We start from the raw sequence: 13,924 nt of genomic DNA on the forward strand, positions 1-13,924 counted from the left end.
GCGCATGGTAACCAAGGAAAATGTATGTAATAATCTGACAAATAAAAGCAGCAAAAGGTTGCAAAAGAAATATCTAAAAAGAGAAACAAGGTCTTTAAGTTGCTTAAAGACGCACATTTTTATTACGATTTTGTTTGAGCACAGCTTTAAATATTGTTCTTACATATCAATCTTGTCAGATGATTTTAATATTATTTTTAAGTGGCAGGAGATTAAAGAAAAAATATCTAAGAAAAGGAAACAAGTTCTGAAGGGTGCTTAAGATAATTATTTATCTTTCCATTTTTTAACAAGCTTAAAACACATCTTATATTTATACTGGAATATTATTCTAACATATAATGATTGTCAGATGATTTTTTTTATTTTATGGTAACAAGAGGTTAAAGAATTATTTTCTTAAAAGAGAAAGAAGTTTTTAACAAAGCTTAAAATACCTCATATTTATTTATTGGACTATTACTCAAACATATCATTAATGGTGCTTTAGAATTACCACATTTGTTTTGTTTTTTTTTTTAAGCTTAAAATACCTCATATTTATTTATTGGACTATTACTCAAACATATCATTAATAGTGCTTTAGAATTACCACATTTGTTTTGTTTTTTTTTTAAGCTTAAAATACCTCTTATTTATTTATTGGAATATTATTCTAACATATCATTATTATCAGATGAATTTTCTTTTTTTAAGTAGCAAGAGCTAAGGAATAGCCAATAAAAAATATAACAATACATTACATTTTATTATTGGAATATTATTCTAATAAAGATATTTTTTGTATCAGAATATTTTCCTTAAACAAAACACCACTCCTTTAAAGCCCTTCAAAACTTTGTGATATCATTATAACCGTTTGGCTAAATGTTCGCTTTCAAGTACTTAGTACTTAATTTCCTTTTCTGCGCGAAAGTTAAAATAAAAACCCATGATTAAAAGGTGCAAACAGAGCACTTTCGAGGGAAATCCACACGGCAAATTGCGTTGTCAGGGGGAAAAAGCGAAGGGGATGCATTGTGCTAACTAGTTCGCCGCTCCCTGGGCGTTCGCAAAATGCAAATACAAAAATTATACAAGCACAAAGAAGTCTTTTGCAGCGCTTTGTGATTTCACTTATTCTTTTGTTTAATTTGTGTCCGCACCGCCCGCGCATCCAAAGGATGTCTTCATCATAATTACAAACAAAGCATAACTAGGGGGAAAACAGCAGACAAACAACGGCAGCAACATCGCCGGCAACAGCAGCAACATCAGCAGCAGCAACACAGCAGCAACATCAGCGGCAACAGCAGCAACATTGCCACGGACAACAGCAACATCAACGGGAGGCGCCGCAAAAGAAGTAGCAATCGTGCAATTGTTTGCACAGCAACTTGCAGCGAAGTCTCCAAAAAGCACAAGAAAAGCACAAAAATATGGCAAGAAAAGGGGGTAGAAAAGATATATAAAAAATATATATACAAAAAAATATATTTAAAAGTCAACAAACGGCGGCAACAGAACATCTGCTGCAGTTTCAGTTGCACTTGTTCAGCTTTCTTCCATGATGGTATTCCTAAGTGTTGCACAAGAATTGGGCTTGTTTTCAAAAGTTTTCAGGCAAAATAAAATTGTATAATGTTCGGTAAAATAGTATGGGTAGCTACTTATTTACTTGCTCCATCTAAAAATATTATTTAGCTTTAGTTCTCGGTAATATTTCTAAATTTGAACAACAATTGGGCTTGTTTTTTAAGAGTTTTCAGGGAAAATACAATTTATTTAGTAGAATAATACATGTCCTTCTTTACTTGCTTCATCCGCAAAAATTGGCAAAAGAGCCTAAAAAAAAGATACAATATTTAGTAACATTTTATATTTAATTTATTCATCTATAAATATGAACCAAACCTCATTAACTTACATTTTTTAAAGCTACTTACATAAATAGTTTTCCGAGGTACAAGTATCTCATAGCTACGAGTATCTCCTGATTTGCCCATGCTAACGACATTGATTCTGTAATACTTTAAGATGATTATGCCGCACTTATTGCCCCTATTACTTGTGCAACAAATGCTATTGTTGCTAAATTGCGACTCTTACTGCAAACATTGCTGCAACTCAGCAGCTTATTGCTGCACCATTTTGTGTCGCAGATACTTGTACTCCAGTTGCATTTGCTAATGGGGGGCATCTGTTTTGCCTTGAGTTGCCCTTGAGTTGAGCGTCAGAAATCATAAAACTTCAAACTAAAGGATGATAGAATAACAGACGAAGCAGTCAAAGCATTTTTTCGATTTTTTTACAGCCTTGAGTGGTTCAGAGGCTAGAGCACTCGTCCTTTGCTCCAAAGTACACAGGTTCAAAACCCAAAGGAAATCATTATTTTTTTTTCTTTTTTAAGTACTGTATTTTTTTTAACAGCCTATTTAAATAAGCTGTCAAAGGGGATAAACCATTTTTAACTTATTAACTCGGTAAAGGATATTATGGGTTATGGGCAGCACTGTCTTTATATCCTTGATATCGCAGTTCCGCTAAATACCTTTAATAAAGCGCATTTGTTTATCAGGGTCTTAAAAGTTCTGTGCATATATTTAAATTTTCCAAATATTTTCCCTGGTAATAATTGAATAATTACAGACCCAGCAATTTTCATTGCATAATTAATAATTCCATCAAAAATGCTCACACGAACATATGCGCGTGTGTCAAAGTGTTAGTTACCACTTCGAGTTGAAATCGAACAATTTGTTGCCGAACTCGAAAAGCTGTAATAATCGACCATCAAGGTTTTAACATTCATAAATATGTATATATACATATATATGGCCATAAAAGTATTTATGTATGCATAATAACTGCAATTGCTGTGGGTGAATTAAATTGATATTTTGTTAGCGAGCAAATTCGTTGGGCGATAAAAAGTGGAAAAATAAAGCAGATGAATCACTTTGGTGGATATAAAAACAAAGTTAATCGACTGATAAGTGACTTATCCAGTATATATACTGGTTATATTGTACTCCCCATTCCACAATTTCATTTCGCAGAGCCCCATCTCCGGTTTCTATAGCGTTTTTTATCTCATTTCTTTGTCGATGGAATTTCTGCGCTGAAGAGATGAAAGTACCTCCCTTCGCATTCCACCCGCATCACAATGGCCAAGAAGTTGGCTTTTTTGAATTTTTCAATTAAATGTTAATTAAGTTAATGAAATGCCCCCCGCTCCCCGCATATACGGTGTGTTTCTTTTTTAGCCCCAGTTCGGCGAAAAACAGTGAAAATTCAATGGGCGGAGAAAAGTGGAAATAAAATTTTCAAATTTATGACCAGCATTCCTTTTGACTCTTCTTAATTTCACTGGATTTTTTAGCCGAAAAGCTCTGCCACAAGAATTTTCCCACCAAAAAGTTGCCAGGCAATATTCACAAAACAAATTTAATTAGTTAAAAAAAAAAGAAGATACGTTTACGATGAACATTTGATGAACAGAAAAAAAGGTAGAAGCTAAGTTCAGAGGCCGGAAAAAGCTTTAATTGAAAGGGAATCGCAATTAACTGGATTTTTTACGGCTAAAAGCGGCCACGGGAAACGCTTTAATTATGCAAATGTTGATTTATCCCTTTTTTAATGCATCAAAGTTCGAACATTACACAGAAAAATAAATATATAGGTATTAAATTAAAATAAAAACTAAAAAGAGTTTTGCTTTTACTCTTATTGAAAATAAATAAATATATAAAAAGTTAAAAGGGGTTTGCTTTGTTTTAAATTAACATAAACAAATATAAAAGTAATACAAGTTTGCTTTTATTTTTAATTTAAATAAATAAATATTTAATGATTAAATAAAAAATAAAAAGAGGTTTGCTTTGTATTTAATTAAAATAAATAAATATATAAGTAACAAATGAAAATTAAGAAGGGGTTTGCTTTGTAAAGTATTAAATTAAAAAATATTAAAAACAAGTAATAATAAATAAGAAAAAAAATGTAAAAAGTTTATTTGTGTTCCATTTTTATTCAAGTGTCTTTTTGTATGATTTCAACTTTATGCTTAAACCTATGAAGTGTAAGAATCTCAGTTTGATGGTTTCCTGTGCTCCAGTTATGGTCGAGTGCATGTCTTGTAGTAGTTGCTCAGCTCAGCTCAGCTCAACAGTAAAGTGTGCTAGTGTACCATGCTTCTTACAACTTACCGGGATTCGAACCCGGACCGGCGGCATAGGTCTCAAACTGGGAGTCGGAAGGTGACTCCCTAGGCTGCCGCCGGCGGCGAGGTGACAGCTGCCCAGGGGTAAACTTGAACTAGACCTACTTTGATTGGGCTTTGGTTTCGAAAAAGTAACAGCCTACTGCGATTGCTGCCCTGGCAGGAATCAATTCAAACTTGGGGCGGGAAAATCCTTATACCACACTTTATTATTCACTTCCATTTTTATATGGGATTAATTCCTGTCACACTTCATTTGAACTGCAATGAGGTCTTAGACTTAATCTTTTAAAATAATAAAAAACCTATAGCTCTTTTAAGCATTTAATAAGAAATTCGATTTTGTTTTGTTCAAATTATTTGCAGATAATTTTTAGATATGTAAGAAACATCTGTTATAAAACAACCAATCAATATAAAATTAAAATTCTTTTCGATTTCCTCAAGCCTTTTACAAATGTTTCGTTTCATAAACTCATTTAAAATATACATTGTTTACAATGAGTTATTAATAAAACACTATCCTAGAAATCAGCCTTTTGGACACAGACTTTTAAAACCTTATGATTTTTTTACCATTGTATTTAAAATACTTTATTGTTTTGTTCAAGTTATCAACAAAAAATGATATAAATTCAAAAAAACATTTGTTTTATTTTTTTATTATTTTTAAGCTTACTAAAATGTTTTGTTTGATAAATTCATCAAATTTTTGTTAATGGCACATTTTACCCATTTTATTTTAAAAAAAATTTGTTTTGTTAAAATTATTTGCTGATAATCTATAAAAATTAAAGCAATGTTCGTTATATCTTTTATATATTTTCTTAAGTCTATTACAAGTGATACGATTTATAAACTCATTCAAAACACACCTTGTTATATAATAAACACTCTTCGCGAATTCAGTATTTAGTCTTATATTTTCAGAATAACTAAATCCCTTAGCTTTTTACCCATTTCATTTTATATACCTTATTGTTTTATTCAAATTATTTAAAGAATATTTTAAAAAACTTAAGCAACGTTCGTTATATCCTTTATATTTTCCTTAAGCCTATTAAAAGTTTTTCGTTGCATAAAGTCATCCAGAACACACCTTATTATATGGCACACTCGCCTGGAAATCAGCTATTTAAATTTCCGTTTGACAAGAGTGTTTTGTTAAGCCCACCGTAATGCCACCTTCTTTTGGCCGCACTTTGTCATCAGCTTTTGCGCAGCCCGTCTTTATGCGGATACTAAATATGTATATATGTAGGTATATATATATATATATATATATGGCCATATATATTTTTGTAGTCGAGAGTGCGACGGGTATTTATGCACCGTCGTCCCCGGGCCTCTGCTCCTAATTAGTTAATGTAGAAAAGCGAGGCCTGTCACTTCACTCCACTTGGCGAGATGGAAATGGAGATGGAGATGGGGATGCGGATGGAGTACCCAAGTTGGTTCCCCTGGCGTTTGGTTCCTCGGTCTCAGCACGCGGCATGTTACAAAGAACATTTTTGGAATCTCTGGAGGAGCGGAGTGGGTTGTAGCATCCTGCTTTGTGGCAGCTGTTTGTGCCCCCTTCCCTTTGCGTTCATATAGCACAGTTTGGCCCTAATGAAATATATGGGGACAGGCTTCAAAGCAGATTTTACATCCAGCCAGGCAACCCACTAAGCAAATGTGCTCGTGTGTTGTATGTATTTTTAATGTCGCAGAGTTCTACCTACATACACCCACGCCAACCAACAAACAAAACCCCCCTTCTACCCTACGCCTTTGGGCATTAAAAATGTAAACGCTTTACGGGCCACGCGGCGTATGCTTAATGCATAACGTATACGCACTGTGCGCCGCTCGCATACAAATAAACCGAAATGAACTCTTTTCCGTTTTTCTTTTTTTTTCATCTCTTTGGTTCTTTTACAGGTGAACGTGAGCAACACCTGGACAATGCCGCAGGAGGGTCTCAATGTCTTCTATCGCTTCTTCCGCGATCGCATATCCTGGTTCGAGGCCGATGCCGTTTGCCAATTTCATCATGCCAATCTTGTGACAGGTAAGCGAAAGGAAAATCCCAGAGGAAAACCACGGCAAATGGTGAAATAAAATGGTGAGAAGAGCTTGGCTAAATGGCAGAAAGAATTGCAAGTGAGAAATGCAAATAAGCCTAGAGTAGGAAACTAAGGTTCTACAAGGAGAAAAAAAAAAAGAAATAGAAACAGACTGGGGATTGGCACATTATTACAAATGTCCGGCCAACGAGAGTGTCACCTAGCAACGAATGCATCTAGTACTGCGAAATGGGGGTGAAAAAAAAGGGATAAGGGTGCAAAAGACAGATGCCAAAGGGACGTTGCCATTGTGGTTCGCAAATGAATGAAATGACAGCAAAGTGACGCAGCCACAGTCGAGTCTTTTATGTGGCCGGACCCCAAAAGCTTTTGCCGTACAATCTCAACCTCTGGCCCTGCATTTTCCACACCCAACACCCCCCCCCCCCCCCCCCCTTTTCGTTTACCGCATTGCTTTTGCTTTCTGTTTTCATTCAGAGGCGGGGGGGTTTCCATTTCCATCCCAACCCCCAGCAAAACTAAACCAACCAGCCAACCAACCTCATAATACAATAAATCCTCCTGACAAATGCTGTCGCTGCAGTGGCGGCGGGTCTGGAGGGGTTCTAAACGGATGGGAAGGGGGCTTTGGGGGGCAGGTCGAGATTGGGGTCAACGCTGGCCAGATAAAGATGGCCAAACAGTTCAGTGCATCTAAATCACAATCACCCGGTCGCTCAAATGACCCAAAACAACCGACTCAATGGTGTGCCAGAAAGTTGCCAATATATCTGCTTCCAACAAAAGTTCTGATGCAGGTCCTGTGATCTTTACTGGGGGAAACCGAATAAAAGTCAGTCAGGGGAAATTTATTCATTTGTATAATAAAGTATTTTAGTGTGTGGCTAAGAAACACTTGGTTTTCTGGAAAAAAGAAGATTCAAATACAATTTTGCTAAGACTTTGACATTTTAATATTTGGCACTTGTAATATTTTTCAAATACTATTGGGTCATAACATTCTTAAAGTTGTTTTATAAAAATAAAATATATTGTATTACAAAGTATTTTAGTGTGCGTCTAAGAAACACTAGAGTTATTTGGAAAGACGGCTAATCAGAATAGAGAGTTAAGATTACAATATTGACTCTTAAAAATCTGACCTTTTTAATATTTTTCGATTACTATATTCAGGGTCTAAATATTTTTTAAGTTACTTTATAAAAATAGAAAATATTAATGTATTGTATAATTAAGTATTTCAGTGTGTGACTATTTTTATTAGACCAAACGCTGTTTTAAATAGAGAGTTTGGAAATATTTTAATAATTTCCTTAAATTATGGTTAGGTAAATAGTGATAATAGAGTTATTTTTCAGCTAAAATATATCAATAAATCATTTAATAAAATCCTGAGCATTGGACATGACATTTTAAAATTAATCCAGCAAATTAGCAGAAGAAAAATTACTAAATAGCAATAATTTTGTATTGCTAAAATCATAAAAAATCACCTTTAAAATTCCTAATAAATCAATTTCCATTTAACAAAAAATTAAATTATAGTTTGTGACATAGCTTTGTGGATTTGTCGATTGATATTCAGCGAGCAGGTAAGGCTTTTGGGGTCAAGGGTCGATTCGTTGACATGGCACACATATTCACCTCTCTTTTTTTGGCAACATATGCAAATTTTAGGACGTGTGTGTCAGAAGGGGTAGCACAAACAATAGCTAAATAAGAATCGCAAACGGGAACGAAAACAGAAAACAGACACGAGAGCCGGAAAAATGGATACAAAAATAATTTTCAACAGCGTTTTGTTAACAATTTGTGTTGTCACTGAAGGGTAACATCGAGCTGATGGCTTCTCACAGCCGAAAAAAACTCAATAGGAGTGGGAAAACTAAAAAAAAACAAAACAAATAATGGCAAAAAACACAGAAAAAACAACAATAGACGGGGGGCGAGTTTAATAGAAATACCATGTGTAGAACAAATAAAAACCATTTGTCGTCTCGTTTTCATTTGAACTATTCTCCACCCGCTCAACCCATTTGATTTTCTCGTTTTGTTTTTGCCAAATGTCCTGCGTCCTGTGTCCTTACAGTCGACAACAGTTTTCAATTCGATGCAACGCGCGACCTGCTGAGGGAATTGGATGTGAACGACATCGTTTGGATTGGTCTCATGCGACCGCAGAACTCGGATCGTTTTATGTGGTCGTAAGTACAACAATAGCAATGGGAACATCAACATCAACACCAGCAACAAAGGCACACCATGGTAGGGTATCCATAGGATACGTAGTACAGAACACAAGGATACAGGGATACAGGGATACAGGGATACAGGGATATGCGGATGCCGAAACAGGATATAGGGATGCGGCCGAAAGGGATTGTCTGACAATTGTCCTGTTGGGGCCGACATGTGTATAGTGGTCCTCCATTTAGGAACAGATCGGAGCTAAGAGTCGGGGGAATCCCCAAGTGGAATAAAGCATGCATGATACACTAAGTGAAATCAAGCAGGGATGGCAAATAAAATAATAAAGCAAGCTGTCTTTCATACTAACCAACTTTCAGCCAATTAAATTCGAAAAATTCAACAAAATAACGAGTGAGATAGTGCAGGATATCGTTTTTCATAAAATAATTAGACAAAATAGGTTTTCATGAAATAATTAGAGAAAACCCAACGCAAACTCGTTATTATACAGAAATACAGATGTGTGGAAAAGCATATATAACAATGTTGAGAGAAATCAAGAGAAATGGCAAACAAAATGGTGGTACAAAGGCTGTCAGCTATAGGTTCTCATCACTTTCCAACTTTCAGCCAATTAGTTGGAAAAATTCTACAAAATAACGAGGGAGATAGTGCAGGATATCGTTTTTCATAAAATAATTAGACAAAATAGCAACACATACTCGTTATTATAAAGAAATACAAATGTTTAGAAAAGCAAATATAATAAACTGAGTGAAATTAAGGGGATATTGCTTTTCATCACTTTGAATTACAATTTTTAATAATGCAACTAATGAGGGAAGGATATAGTGTGGGATATTCGTTTCTTGGAAATAATTAAAACGATGTAACAAAACATTCTGGTAACTAAGAAAAATAATTGATGTAAATTCCCATAAAATTATTTGATATGGTTGGAGCCAAGGTAACTTTTCCTTTGGGTTGGTTAGGAACTCCCGACCCTTGGTGGCTGATACTGGATACTGGGCCGAATCCCTGCCCCTGATGGATGCTCCACTTTGCGCCGTAATCGATCCCATTCGTGACTACCGTTGGCATGCCCTTCGTTGTGGAGGACCCGAAACGGCCTCCTTCCTCTGCGAAATGCCAGGTAAGTCGCGATTTCCGGGGAGGGGGATTTCAGTCAAGGTTAACCGATCTCTGCTGCTGTACCACCACCAACATTACCTGTAGTTCCCAGCTGGGCAGACGCTTGTATTCTGAAGGACATGCCCAATTTGACCATGCAGTACATGGCGGACACGGCCAGCATCGAGCTCATCCGCAACTGCCAGGAGGAGGGACTCCTGCGACACACCTGCAAGGGCAAGGAGGTAAGTGGGATGGGGGAAAAATATATATTAATTAATATAAATCCTAAAAAATGAAAGGATATTTAAATACAATTTATTTATTTTTTACACAAACTGAAATTGAAATGGTATCATATGTAGCCCTCATATTTGTAGCCTTCGAATGACAAAAGTTAAATATAGTCTATACAATGGCATTTTTATGATAAACACTAATTTTAGCTCATTTCACTTTAATCAAATGCCTATTTAAGCCAAAATCTTAAAAATAATGTAGTTGTGATACAAACGCAAATGCAATATGATACAGAACGCGAGTTTCTAATGATAAAATAGTTTCAAGATATATTTAGTGTATTCAGTAGTCTTGGCAGGTGTGAAAAATGATAAGAATGATTAGAGTTGTGGCAAATTCTGAACTCAAAACACCTTATGGAAAATTCAATGTGATCGAACTGCCTACTTAGCCCAGCTATTAGCAGGCTTGTTTAAAAACCAATGATAGTGTGTGTTCGAGCCCTGACCCAAACCTTTCATAATTTTTTTTTTTTTTTAATTAAGTTTAATATTTTAAAGAAATAAAACATCAATTATGTTATCGCAATGATGTCCTTTTAATGTTTTGCAATGAAGGGTTCCTTCAAATTATTTTATGCTATGAACATCAAAATAAAAAATTTTTGATTCTGATATGTGACAGCTACATTAACGACGAGTTTTTATATTAACACAAAGTTAAAGCTGACATGTTTTTATAAGTGAACATATTAAACATTAGGCTAGCAACGTTTGAAACAATAAATCAAAGCAAAGTGCAAGATCTAGCATTTTTTGTTGAACGTATTTCGTTGCTGGAAATTTTTAATTTTTCTTGCTACAGCTTTTTTTACCACACTTACCAGGTCAGCTGAATACCCTAAGGGTAAATTAAGTATAAATGTTTTATTAAAAAACCTTTAATACTAAGGCTAGTTTACAACTGACTTGAAATATTTCAGATTTTTTTAAGGGGTATAGGTTACAAATTATATAAATAACTATATTATTTCTAAAATATTTTTCCCCAACCCTCCAACCTCTTCCAGGACCGTGAGCCTGCCATCCGCCAACTGATCTGCCCCAAGGAGCGTCTGGAGGCGCAGCGCATCAACGACATCACCAATTCGCACTTCAAGTCGCTGCAGATCATCAACAACATTCGCACCGACAACAAGGAGAACAACGACATCGATCTGCTGCCCAACTATGGACGGCGATCCGGAATGGCCATTAATATCGAGGTGGCGCCACCAGTGCCGCCCGTTTCCGTTTCCGTTCCCGGGCTGGGTGAGCTAATGCAGGCGGATGCACCGGGTGCGGTGTCGCTATCGGGACTCTATCGCATTCCGGATTTGGTGCCCAAGCCGGTTAAGAAGGCGGCCAAGAAGGTGATCACACCGGACTTTGCCAAGAAGTTGCAGGGCAGCCAGCAGCAGCAACAGCAACACAGCCAGCAGCAACAGCAGCAACAGAAGTCACGTAAATCGCTGGTGCATCAGCATGAGGAGGAGATGATGATGGGCGACCAGCCGGCACTCAGTGAGGAGCAACTGCCTCCGGGCATGGATGTGGGTATGCATATTCCACTTAACGAGGATGACAGCAATAGCGATGCCTCCAATGAGATATTCGAGCATTTGCCGCACAAGAAGAAGATATTGCCGCAGGATTTGCGCACAATGTCGCCAATTGTTGAGGCGGATGTGCCTTTAACGACAGCAGCAACAACAACACTGAAGACAACAACCTTGGCGTCACCGGCAACAGCAACAGCAACAACCACAGCAGCAACAACAACAACAACAATGGCAAAAGCAACAGCAACAACAACAACAGCTGAAGTGGCAACCACACCAAAAGCAGTGGATACCACAAGTTCGCAGGTGCCAACAGCAACAACAACCAGAGGGTCAACAACAACAATTAGAACCACCACCATAACAACCACCACGACAACAACAACAACGCCCCGGCCAGAGGAGACAACAACAACAACCACCAGGAAACCGGAACCAACAACAATGGTTGCACCACGAACAACAAAAGCAGCAGCAGCAGCAGGAACTTCATCGATGGCCAGCACCACAACAACAACAACAACAACATCATCAGCTGCCACACCCACAACAACAACAACCAGTCATGCCACGCCTACCGACAACAGCAACAGCAACATGGCCCACCCCATTCATCCCTCACAGCAGCAGCAACACCACCAGCAACAGATATTGCACGAAGGCTCCACGCTGCAACAGCAACATGCAACCCACGTCAATGAGTCCGCCGACAATACGCGCTTTATACCGCCAATGCTGCTGGTGAAGTCGCACTATGTGCCACCGGCGAAACATGCCAGCGAGCATGCAACCACAACAACACTGGCAGCAACAACAACCGGCACAGTGACAACAGCAGCAGCAGCAGCAACAACAACATCAGCTAAGGCGGAATCGCAGCCATCAGCAGTCACGTCATCGAAGGAGCTGACAGCAGCAACGGCAACACCAGCAACGCCAGCAACAACAGCAGCAGCAGCAAACGCAGTGGCAACATCAACCGTGACAGCGACAACAGGTGCAGCTGTGGAGATGACAACAAGCGTGAAAGTAGCTGAAGACACCGCAGCAACATCAGCAACAACGGCAGCAGCAGCAGCAGTAATTGCCAGTGAAGCGCCAGCAGCAACAACTATTGCTGTAAGACCAACCGCAGGTAATGAAATCAAATCGAATGCCACAGCAGCAACACCAAAAGCAGCAGCAACATTAAAAGCAACAGCAGCAACAACAACAACAACAACTACAAAAAGACCAGTTCCCAGGCCAGTAAGATTCACCAAATATCCGGAGAACGTTGGCTCCTTCAAGGTGGATAACAACGGCATGGGCAGCCCCGAGGAGGAGGACGACCAGGACGAGTTGGGCCATTTGGACACCGAGGCGGCCACAAAGCGACACAACTTCCTGGAGGAAACCGAGGCGCCATTCAAGCCAAATCGACGACGCTCGCTAACCAAACCGGAAACGGTTAGCTATTTCAAGAAGATCTTGGGCTAAATAACGCCCACAGCCGCATTCCGCACTTGCAACACCGTAAACCGTAAACGTAATCGTAACAGTAACCAAACTGTTAAACCATAAATAAGAAACAAAAAATAAGAGAGAAGTAAAGTAAAAAGTACACTCCCTGCAACCAGGTAATTGGTCTTCAAAATCAGAGTAAATTGAAACAGCTGAGCCGCTGGCCATTTCCTCCTTAGAAATCTCCTCCCCTCGAAAACCCACATCCACATTCCGGCCAAAAGTTTGTGGAAGCTAATGCTTTGCCAAAGTCTTGTGTCCCCGGCAGAAATTCCGGAAATCCAACCGGAAACCCCCAAAAGAAAACTCTACTCAACACACAAGTCGTCTCGACTCCAGTTGCAAGTACCGAAATATGTCAATTTTTCAAAGGCAAAAGTAAAAAAAAAAAAGGAAAACGAATGAAAATGCAAACAAATAAACACGCACACTCAAAAACAGATACAGATACACTTAAAGCCAGAGAAAGTGCGAATCTGCCAGGTGGGGAGAAAGCAAACTGAAAAAAAATAAAGGAGTTGCAGCTGGAAAAGCAGGGAGTGTGTGCGATGCAAAGGCCAAATCTAAAGTACGATAAATACTACAAGAAAAGTGTTTACAAACGTATACATAAGGCGTCTGTTTTGGATTTCCGTTTGCTTTGCCTACAAGCGACATGTGGTCACACTGGTCTGAAAGGGGAAAAACTACAAACGATGTGTGAAAAGTGCAAGGAAAATGCAAAAACTGAAAAGCACTCAAAAGCACTCAAAAGCAAATGTTTCGCCATTAGCTCTTTACTTTATTTGAATTTCTAGAACTTAAATAAATAAAATCCAATTTGTAACCACTTTAAATTTCTGAAAGCCTTCCTAAATGTCTTTGTTCTTTAACAAAATTAGAGCTTCCATAAAAAGAAACAAATTTTGACTAAACTAAACACTAATTTAAATAAATTTCCCTTAATTAGAGCTTCCTTAAAATCCTAAGAGCCTTGAAAAATTCTTTAAA

At 37.8% G+C, this 13,924-nt stretch overlaps 1 protein-coding gene across 1 annotated transcript in view; it reads left to right on the forward strand.

Moving 5' to 3' along the window:
- Positions 1-13,448, forward strand: part of LOC108011160 (uncharacterized) — a 29,666-nt gene extending 16,218 nt beyond the window's left edge. The window contains exons 2-6 of the mRNA XM_017076248.4: positions 6,125-6,254; positions 8,360-8,474; positions 9,453-9,613; positions 9,697-9,836; positions 10,901-13,448. Of these exons, the coding sequence (XP_016931737.2) occupies positions 6,125-6,254; positions 8,360-8,474; positions 9,453-9,613; positions 9,697-9,836; positions 10,901-12,910 (2,556 nt within the window). The 3' untranslated portion in view covers positions 12,911-13,448. The remainder of the gene's footprint in view (positions 1-6,124; positions 6,255-8,359; positions 8,475-9,452; positions 9,614-9,696; positions 9,837-10,900) is intronic.
- Positions 13,449-13,924: the final 476 nt, after the last annotated feature.

Source organism: Drosophila suzukii, chromosome X, assembly GCF_043229965.1.
Source record: "Drosophila suzukii chromosome X, CBGP_Dsuzu_IsoJpt1.0, whole genome shotgun sequence".
In the NCBI taxonomy this organism is placed as follows: Eukaryota; Metazoa; Arthropoda; class Insecta; order Diptera; family Drosophilidae; genus Drosophila; species Drosophila suzukii.